This window comes from Ictalurus punctatus, chromosome 15, assembly GCF_001660625.3.
Source record: "Ictalurus punctatus breed USDA103 chromosome 15, Coco_2.0, whole genome shotgun sequence".
NCBI classification, from domain to species: domain Eukaryota; kingdom Metazoa; phylum Chordata; class Actinopteri; order Siluriformes; family Ictaluridae; genus Ictalurus; species Ictalurus punctatus.
In genome coordinates this window covers 9321483-9332726 of record NC_030430.2, presented here as the reverse complement: position 1 = coordinate 9332726, position 11244 = coordinate 9321483, and the positions used below count along the sequence as shown (strand labels likewise).

At 35.7% G+C, this 11244-nt stretch overlaps 1 protein-coding gene across 5 annotated transcripts in view; it reads left to right on the top strand.

Annotated features, from left to right (window-relative positions):
• Positions 1-11244, top strand: part of spo11 (SPO11 initiator of meiotic double stranded breaks) — a 47429-nt gene that overhangs the window by 29630 nt on the left and 6555 nt on the right. For 4 of the 5 annotated variants that reach the window (XM_053686218.1, XM_017487869.3, XM_047160248.2 and 1 more), the window contains 4 exons: positions 1936-2035; positions 2299-2336; positions 2948-3024; positions 5695-5806. In XM_053686218.1, the coding sequence (XP_053542193.1) occupies positions 1936-2035; positions 2299-2336; positions 2948-3024; positions 5695-5806 (327 nt within the window). The remainder of the gene's footprint in view (positions 1-1935; positions 2036-2298; positions 2337-2947; positions 3025-5694; positions 5807-11244) is intronic. The other variant, XM_017487871.3, reaches the window with a different exon arrangement.

Here is an 11244-nt window from a genome sequence, read left to right as displayed (position 1 = left end):
CCTACATTTATCACCCCTTCCAATACATAAAATTAGAATCAGGTGTTCAAGATTGGGTGCCAGTGATTAGAACCTGCTTAGGGAGTGCAGGTGGAACCTGTCTTATTTATACCCCTCTCATATCTAGTGTCTAGTTTTCCCTTTGCTATTGATGTGCATGGTGTTATCATGCCAAGATCTAAAGAGTTCTGTAAGGCCTTCGGAAGAAAGGTTGTGGATGAGTTTGGCAAGGGATTTAAAAAGATCTCCAAATTATTTGAAATACATCATTCCACTGTAAAGAAAGTAATCTACAAATGGCACTGATTTCAAATGCCTGCCTCAGGTCTGGGCTACTGACCAATAGCCACTGAGGCAGGTGGGTTTGGGTTTCTTTGGGATAGGAGCAATAATGGTCCATATAAAGCATGTGGGAATTACTGACTGTGCCATATAGAGTTTGTTCATGCACACCGGTGCTCGCTGGGCAGCACAGGCTCTAAGGACCTGACATAAGATGCCATCTGGTCCTGCTGCTTTCCTGGTGTTCACTCTCCAGAAAAGCCTTCCATATGTCATACTCTGAAATGATTAAAGCGTTTCCTGCTCTAACATACTCCGAATGCATATTGGCATTAGCACTGTTAGCAAAGCTAGCATTGTTTTCACTGCTAATGCTGCTAACTGCAGCCTCGAAGTGAGCGTGAAAAGTTGTTCAGTACATCTGCCAGAGACATATCCGTGTTCCATGTCTGTCAGTTATGCTTGCCCTGAACATGTCCCAGTCTGTGTCATCTAGAGCATCCTGCAAAGCAGCCACCGATGGTCAATAGGTCGTACTCAGGCATGCGAGATGGGCTCAATAAGCCTTATGGTACTATAGCGCAGGGTTTTTGGTTCATATCTCATGAAACATGAGACATACAAACAGGTTTTCTTTTGATTTGTTGGCTTCTGCCAAATAAAAAATGCCTCTAGAATCATTTAGCCCCACTCACTGCAATTATGATAAATTGCATAATAAATATGCAAAACTGACTTTTACATGCTCCTAGACTTTTGGCAAATCTGAAATAAGTTGGTGTCATATTATTCGGAAGAATGGGAACCTTGAAAGTTATCCAAAACGTTTGGAAATTTGCAAACAATCTGGCTGCCACAGTTATAATAAGGCAGAGCCTAACTTATTCAAACAGCTGTAACTCATGAGTTACACAAGTTACTCGCTTGAATGGATTCACATGAAACTTGAAAGTCATACACAGGATAAGATTCTGAGATTCATCAGCAAATTGGGGCATAGTCATACATGCTAGAGCCAAGGGTTAATCTGCTGATCTGTAAATTGAAACTTGATGTTCATCAGTTCTAAGGAGGCAGAGCTGCTTTACTCAAATAAGTTGATAGGTCATATGAATTTGAACCAAACTGGAAATGCATATTCAGGGCAAGGTTTTGAGGACATCTACAAAGGTTGGGGCATGGTCATACATAGAAGCAGAGTTTAACTCCAAATATTAACTTTTAAGATTCTTGAGAAAAATTTTAGGCTGATCAAGCTGGAATTTGGTAGCATGCATCTGTGTGCTAATCTGTAAGTGGATTTTTCACGATCCCTAATTACTGAAAAATCATCAGTTTTTAGCAGGAATTTGAAAAGGTTCACATTGTTATTGTTAGGAAACTTGAACTGTAATTTCAAGAAGAAACCTACTAGAACCTGATGCAGTCTCACTCAAATTGGCCATTTGGGGTGCTATTCATGTCCTCCTCATTAGGTAATAGCTTCAGAAGATGGTTCCTTATAACCTTAAGCACTTAATATAAATAGCAACACTGACATAATTATATAATTACAGGAAAAGAAACATAAGTAAAAACACTGATCTGCAAAATGACTCATGATATCTGGGAGCAAGTTCTCAAACACTAATTGTTAATCTCTGTGGATGTTAGGGAAAAGGTGTACCAGATGTCAACAGCAGGCTAATGGTGAAGAAACTATGGGAGACACTGCACATCCCTGTATTTGCACTTGTGGATGCTGACCCACACGGTATGCATCTATGTATTAGATACAGGTCCTATTTCATCAGCAATGAACATGCAGTATTGTCTGCTGTGGGTGTTCTTTCTGCTGTTCAGTATGAAAAAGTATTTAATGATTATGAGCTGCATTAGTCACATAAACACTCTATGATGAGGTATGTAGCTTGATATTTTTACATATGTAATGACCTATAGTGTTTATTGGGCAAAGTATGGTTAATTAATTGAGTAATGGTTAATGCAGACTTTCTCTCTCTCCTCCCCACCCAGGGATCGAAATTATGTGCATCTATAAGTATGGATCAATTGTAAGTATGGCCTGCTATTTCAGCATTGCAGATTGTATTAACTTGACAAGTTTAAATAATGTCTTGTGATATGTCATCATGAACACTAGCTTATTTGCATATATTTAGTTCTACTGGGTCTCTTCAAAATCTGGTTCTGACAATGGGCATGCAATCCCATTTTGAGTGTCCTCTAAAGTTTCATCAAAATGTAACAAAAAAATTTCTGCCATTGTTAATTTTAGCTTAGTCATTAGGGGTCTGAGAAGTGATATGTATATACCAATAAAGTCTTCTTTTAAAAAAAAATAAAATAAATTTTTATAAGTCTTTACTGTTGTTTACATCATCATTGTAAAGTCTTACTAGTATGGCTTGAAAAGTACATTTGAATTATTCCCTGTAAAGCTTCTGGTGGCCATTGGGTCTGTATAAAATTGTTGACTGATGTAAGAATGTTCATCAGAATATTGGTTAAATTCCTCATAATCTGCTTCACATTAAACAAATTGAATCCTTCCTTTACTGCTTCCTTTTGGGCCTCAGTTTGCATTGCCTCCTTTTTTTGCATTGAAATTTTTTAATTATTAGAGTAGCCTAACGATAAATATGTAACTACCTTTTGTTCCCAGTCAATGGCCTTTGAAGCCCCCACTCTGACTGTCTCTTCCATGCTTTGGCTGGGCTTGTTGCCTTCAGACATTGAGAGGTTTGAAAAATGTTGTTCACGACACCATTTTTCTTTTTCTCTCCCTTTCCAACCACAGCTCTCATATGGTGATGTGATATAGTGGACTGCCTAAACATTATAAAATGTTGTTTTTTTAAAATTATTATTATTAATTGCCCCACAAGGGTTTAAATTGCACAAATGAAAATAAAGTTCAGTGGTTTTGTTGCATTCTTTGGAGAAACACAAGGAGAAATCTAGGGAAAATAAAAATAAAATAAAAATAAAATCTAGGAAAGCTTTAAACAGTTTTACACTTTCTTATCAAGTGTTTTCAAGATGCAAGTGAGGGGTATGCAAAATGTTGCAAAAGGGACATTTACCATTTTTTTGGAAAAAGTACAGAGAAAATATATTTAAGTGAAAGTGTAGACAGTATAATGTGTTTTTTTGTTTATATATATATATATATATATATATATATATATATATATATATATATATATATATATATATATATATATATATATTAGAGATGCACCGATACGAAATTTCTCAGCCAATACCGACAACCGATTATTCAGAGTGATATCGGCCGATACCAATAACCAATAACGATAGTTCTGCCTTTTATGCCTTCTTTTAAATTAATAATAATTCATTCCACAATTCTGAAGGAAATGCAAATAAAAACTTTATTCTCTCCATTTCAACAAGTTGTTTCACAGTAACTGGTCTCATAAACAGAAAACACATTACTCAATTAACATTAACAATTAACTAAATTCTGAAGATTAAACTAAGATTTCTTAACTTATTGAATGTTATTAATTCATATTAGCATTGACTGAATTAAAAAAAAAAACCTCCGGTTAGGCTCACATTCACTCACCACAAACAAAAGCATTTCTACTTCATCATTGACATCAAACTGGTAATATATAATATAAACTTTTTTATATATATTAACATTAACTGGATATGAAATACACTATTTTTAGTGCTATATATATATATATATATATATATATATATATATATATATATATATATATATATATATATATACATACATATATACATACACACACATACTTTTGTCAATTCATCTTCATTTAAATCTTTCAACAGTGTACTGGTCCTTTAATTCAGCTCGAACAGCGTGGCAAAAAAAAAAAAAAAAAGACTCGACACCGAAACTCCCGCTTCACTGCTGCTCACTTCCAGTGTAACATTTTAGCAGTGCAGAGCTTACAAACTGCAGTTTTGTCATCATTCCACACAAGAGACATCATCTTTACATACAGCATGAAATCGACGTGTTTTCCCACCCCCTTTTGATTGACAGGATATACTGGATCACTGATCACTGGATGTTTTTAAACAGTGAAAAATAGGCCTTTACATTGGTGCATCTCTAATCGGTGCTTAAAAGTTTGTGAACCCTTCAGAATTTTCTGTTTCTACATAAATATGACCTAAAACATCATCAGATTTTCACACACACACACTCGATTTTCACAAAAGCTTGCATGTTTTATCACTAAGGGTAAGAGGGAAAGTTTCCAGCCAGACTCTATTGGGAGTTCTTGATAAGGTGTACAGTGCTTTGAAAAAGTATTTGCTGATTTCTTATGTTTGTGTATATCTCATACTAAATTGTTTCAGAAATTAAAATAAAATTAAGATAAAACAAAGGCAACCTGAGTAAATACAAAATACAGTTTTTAAAAGATAATGTTATTTATTGAAGCACAACGTTATCCAATACCAATGGGGCCTGTGTGAAAATGTGGTTGCCCCCATAGTTACTAATTCCCCAAATCTATGAAACTGCATTAATAATGGAGTAAAGCTGGACTAGACACAACCAGGCCTGATTGATTACTTCCAGCCCTGTTCAATCAAATCAACACTTAAATAGAATTTTTTCAAAAGCATGAAGTTGGTTCAAGGGTCCAGAAATGACCGAGGAATGTGGAGATTGAAATGCATCAGTCTGGGAAGGGTTATAAAACTATTTCAAAGGCTCTGGTACTCCAAAAGAACCACAGTGAGAGCCATTATCTCCAAATGGAAAAACGGCACCGTAGTCAACCTTCTGTAGTGGCCGACCTTCCAAAATTCCTCCAAGTGCACAGCAACTTCTCATCCAGCAAGTCACAAAAGAGCCAAGGACAACATCAAAGGACCTACAGGCCTCTCTTGCATCAATAAAGGTGACTGTTCCACTATCAGATAGACACTGGGTAAAAATGGCCTCCCTGGAATCGTGGCGGGGCGAAAAACACTGCTAACCCAGAAGAACATTAAGGCTCATCTGAATTTTGACAAAGCACACCTTGATGATGCTCAAACCTTTTGGGAGAATGTTATGTTGAATAGTTTGACAATTCATTGTTCACATTGGTGATAGAAGTGGGATAACTTTTTTTGCTTCAATAAAATAAATAAAAATTGTATTGTGTTTACCCAGGTTGTGTTTGTTTTATATTGTATTTTATGTGAAAATCTAAAGCTATTTTGTATGCGATTTTTGTATTTTGTATGAGATATTCACAAAAATTGCAAATTATTTTTCACAGCACTATATATATGACCAGTTTAATTTACTGATTTGTTTTTACTGACATCTGCTAGATTTGTTAATTTCAGTAAAACCTCAACCCTTTCCTCCTGATTAATGCATGAAACATTGTCTGTGTCCAGCCTTGGAGTGCCACAGGATGCTCTAATTCCATTAACTGATGCAGATGAAAGGAAGCTCAACCATATAAAGAAAAGACCTTACATCACTTGCCATCCTGCATGGGAGAGGGAGGTAAATCCAATGAGACTCTAGTAAATATTTTTGGGTAGTATTCAAATAAATCAATTGCTTAGCTACCTATACACAAATAGCTAATTAGGACTTGCAGTTGACTGAATAAAGTAAAACTTTCTAATTATTTTGACTATTATATACAGTGCTGTGAAAAAGTATTTGCCTACATCCTGACTTCTTCTGTTTTTGTGTATATCTCACACTAAATTGTTTTAGACTTTCAAAAGAAATATACCATTAAACAAAGGCAACCTGACTAAATGCACAATACAGTTATTTTATTTTTAGCAACAAAAAAAAAATCAAACACCTAAACATAAAGCAAAGGCAACCTGAGTAAACACACAATACAGTATTTAATTTTTTTTAAGCAAAAAAAAAAAGTTATCCAACACCCATCCCCAATGTGAAAAATTAATTGCCCCTTTAAACTTGAAATATAGCAGTAATAACTGCAACCAGAAGCTTTCGATTACTGGAGATTAGTCTTTCACTTACTTCTAGGACTAGGACTTACTCCTATCTTTGGATCATTGTCTTGCTGCATAATCCAGTTACACTTGAGTTTCAATTTATTGACTGAAGACCGGACATTCTCCTTTAGAATTTTCTGGTAGAGAGCACAATTTATTTTTCCCTCAATTATTGCAAATTGACCAGACCCTGAAGCAGCAAAGCATCCCCACACCATCACACTGCAGCTACCATGCTTGACTATAGGTATGATGTTCTTTTTATGGAATACTTTGTTTGGTTTATGCCAGATGTGACAGGACCCCTGTCTTCCAAACAGTTCCACTTTTGACTCATTAATCCTCCCAAAGGTTTGAGGATCATCAAGTGTGTTTTGGCAAAAGGTCAGATGAGCCTTAATGTTCTTCTGGGTTAGCAGTGGTTTTCATTTTCATTACATTTCCATGTATGCCATTTTTGCCTAGTGTCTTTCTGATAATGGAGTCATGAACAGTGACCTTTATTTATATAACAACAAGAGGTTGTTTTGACCTCTTGTTGTTATATAGTGACCTTTATTTATATAACAACAAGAGGTTGTTTTATGTTGTCCTTGGCTTTTTGTGACTTGCTGGATGGGTAGTTGCTGTGCTCTTGAAGGCATTTTGGAAAGTCGGCCACTTCTTGGAAGGTTGACTACTGTGCCGGGTTTTTCCATTAGGAGATAATGGCTCTCACTGTGGTTCTTTGGAGTCCCAGAGCCTTTGTAATAGCTTTGTAACCCTTCCCAGACCGATGTATTTCAACCAACTTCTTCCTCATCATTTCTGGAATTTCTTTCAATTTTGGCATAGTGTGTTACTTCATGCTGTTGAAAAAATAATATTTTTTAAGTGTTGATTGAACAGGGCTGGCAGTAATCAGGCCTGGTTATGTCTAGTCTCGCTTTACCCCATTATGAATGCAGTTTCATAGATTTGGGGAATTAGTAACTACAGGGGCAAATACATTTTCACGTAGACCCAGTTGGTATCAGATAACTTTTTTGCTTCAATAAATAACTATCATTTATAAACTGTATTTTGTGTTTACTCAGGTTATCTTTGTTATATCATAGATTTTGTTTTAATTTCTGAAACTATTTAGTATGAGATATACACAAAAACAGAAGAAATCACGATGGGGCAATGCTTTGTCACAGCACTGAACATTTATAAACAATATTCCTATTATGACTATGATGTCAAATTAAGTAAAAAAAAATCCAATGTTTTATGTGGTACCTAGTCTTTCTGAATACCTCCTTCTCAAACATGTATTAATGTATTGGAAATGTGACAGCCAATGCAAAAATAATGTGGCACATAGATGTATTTCTGTTGCAGTTCTAAAATTATATACAGTGCCCTCTATTATTGGTAGCCTTCATGAAAATGAGCAAAAGTGACTACATAAAAAGAATAATATGCAAAAAGTGATGCACCCATTACATCCTTTTAGCAATTGTATCATGTTTCTGAGTATTCTGAGACATTACAAAAGCATGGAAAGTAATTCTGTATTCAGAGTATGTAATGGCCTAGGTCAGGCAGCAACATACAAAGGAATTAAGGTGTTTTTGTATTTTATTCTCTCTCTTTTTTACAAAGTGTTTCAAGCTTCAGAAGCCAACCAGGCCAAAAAAAAAATTCTGTCTAACTGTGCACAAAGTGAGCTAACTAACATAACAAAAAAAAGAAACAAAAATATACTCCCTTCCCTCACTTCCTAATAGGCTTGTCACAATACCATAAACATTTCTTGTGATACTATAACAGCTGAAGTATCACAGTAGCAAGTAGTATCATGATACCATGCAATATTGTGTTAAATTCATAATTTAAATCTACAAAATGAATCAAATTTACAGAAATACATAGATGTAAATGAAAACAGACAAACAAGATTTTCCTCTGAATACATTATTACTGAGAATGAATAGCTGGCTATTGGAAAGACTCAAGAACACGCATACAATTGGCAAGCAACTAATTCAATGTGCCACATATTTCATCTATTGTTCCCTCAAGAAATGTCCTCAGAATACTAAGAATGAACACAAGATTGGGAATAAATATCTCAATTTGGAAAAGAACTCCCCCCAAAAAAAAAAAAAAAAAAAAAAAAAAACTTAGATGCTTCATAATAAAATTCCACGACTTTCAAGGAATTTTGAAGCACTTTTTTAGTTTGTTTTTGTTTTTTGTTTCAAGCACTATACAAGAGATGTCATTCAAACATATTCTTAATTCATTTTTTTTATTCCAAAAATTTATAATAATAATAATAATAATAATAATAATAATAATACAACCAATCTATTTTTTTCCTGTTTCTGTTGTCAGACAATGCAACGAGTATTAAATTGTGATTGGAATTCGGCCCATTAACCCCTTTCGCCCCGACACTTGTGTTCATTCCGCTGGCGGAATGGAAAACGACTTATCGGACATTTTCAATTAGTATAAACAAATGAATTATTTTATCGCCGCAGTTCTGGTATAAGATTAGTCAGGACACTGGTGGTTTTCTTTGTGTGCAGTTTCATGATTGTGTGCTTAACTCTTGGTGAGCATGGGGATGGGAAAGGGCCGGAGTTTGACCTCCCTACTGGGCAAACAACTCGCACCTCTCCACGAAAACATGGAAACAGAGATAAATCGGAGAGCACGACTAAAGCTTTTTTGATAGTAAAACACCGTATACAACTTCCACAATAAAATTATAACATTTAAACCAAAGATCGGACTTGTATAAACGTTTACTACCTTACATTACCTAAATCCAGTTCGCTTGCGGTTTTGTAAATCATGCACATTTCCATTGGTATAAAGTCCATCAGCTTTATTGAAGAAAATCAAATGCAAAGTTCCATATTTAGTCACAAATGTCCTCTTCAAAATGCATTAAGTGTTTTGACATCCCACCCCTCTGGAATTTAGTAAGTAGCCATAAACTGAACTGAGACACCTCTAAAAAAATCTGCTTTGGCTATGCTGAACAACCCGCCTCCTAAATTTTAATCGGGCAGTCTAACTTGATTGATACCCACTTGGACCAATTGTAGATAGCTCTAGCTTTCAAACAAGCCCAAACTCGACATTATTGAGTACTCAGAGGCTGCGAAAATCAAAAGCGTAATCAGCACAACGAAACCTTTTACGCGTGCCTCCATTGGTCTTGAGATGTGTGTCAGCGGGTACAGGCCAATCAGCAAAGCGCTACAGGGCCGTGCATAGAAACGATCAGGAAATGGCAGCTCCGCTCTAGTGGTCTTCCTGCAAAACTTTATACAGCAGGTTTTTGCATGTTTCGCTGTATTTTCTGATCTCTAGTTTTCTACTGGTTTTCCCTCAGCGTGCGATTTATCGGCCTCTTATAGTGCCGGTGTGCTCCCGAAAAAGCCTGAATGCTAATGCCATTTGTTTTCATTTTGTGCCATTTGGAGAGGTTATTTTGTCCCTTTTTTAAAAAAAAAAAAAAAAACGTTTGCTATTTCTAGAAGTCTGCAATTTTTAAAGGCTTTGTGCCATTTGTATAAGCGTTGTGCCATTTAGAGAGGTTTGGTGCCTTTTGGAGAGGTTTGGTGCCATTTGGAGAGGTTTTGTGCCATTTTGGAGAGGTTTTTTTTTTTTTTTACCTGTGTTTGGATAACCTTACACACAATTTTAGTGGTTAGAGATAACATTCTCATATTTTGGATGTTCATGGACAAGTAATTGGGGCATCTATGGGACCAGGATTGGGATTGATATCAACATGTGCTGTGAAGATGTAACATTTGTGCTAAAAGTAAATAAAAAAATTTATAATTAAAAAATATATATTCTGAATATATTGCCCCAGGTAGGCTAGGTAAAAGAAGAAATACTTGAAATAACTGCTAATTCTTAAAGTCTTAAGTGTCCACTTTCATATGAGCCATTAACCACTACTGTGGTATGTGATATCACAAAACAAATCAATGCTGAACAAAGGTACCCCCAAAACAGACAAAAATGCCATTTTTTGGCTACCAGTAAAAGAGGTTAAGAGACTACTACTAACCAGCAGTCACTTACAAGCCATATCCATGCTGCTGCTCTGCACTGCTAAAATCCTGATTTATAACCGTGACGTCATCTGACAAAATCAGCATATAAGTTAGACAACGGCTGTGCTGGGATTTTGGCTATATTATATGTAAAATGATTGACTCAGAGAGAAAGTTAGAAGTGAATGAATGTGCTACTCCTCTCTGCCCCTCACTGAACACAGTAGCTGCAGAGAGAGGTGTGTCTGCTGGGGAAAGTAGGACCTTGTGCTCATGTGGCAATATTAGCAACTCTCTTCTACGGAAAAGTAACTAAAGGAGTCTGAAAAGTGGACCGGAACTGTTTGTCAAAATGAGTAGGCGAATCACAGGCGAGGGAGGGGCTCCAGCGGGGTGTCATATTTTTAGTGAAATGTTTGTATTCTTGTTCTATCGAAAATAGTTATTTAGTAGAGATGCACAGATGTATCGGTCGATAAAGGCAATTTTTCAAGCTATCAGCCATCATTTAAAAACATCCGATGATCAGGGCTGATTATATCCTGTCACTCAAAAGAGGGCAGGGAAAACATCGATTTCGTGCTGTGTGTAAAGGTGATGTCTCTTGTGTGGAATGACAACAAAACTGCAGTTGGTAAGCAATGTAAGCTGTGCACTGCAAAAATATTACATTGGAAGTGAGCAGCATTGAAGTGGGAGTTTCGGTGTGGAATTTAAATGTTTATTTTTGTCGCGCTGTTCAATCTGCTCTTCTATATATATATATAAAAAGTTTAGATTATATATTAGCAGTTTGATGTTCAGTGATAAAGTAGAAATGCTTTTGTTTGTGGTGAGTGAATGTGAGCCTATCAGGAAGTTTCTTAGAATTCAGTCAATTAATTCTGTTTATATGAATTAATAACAATCA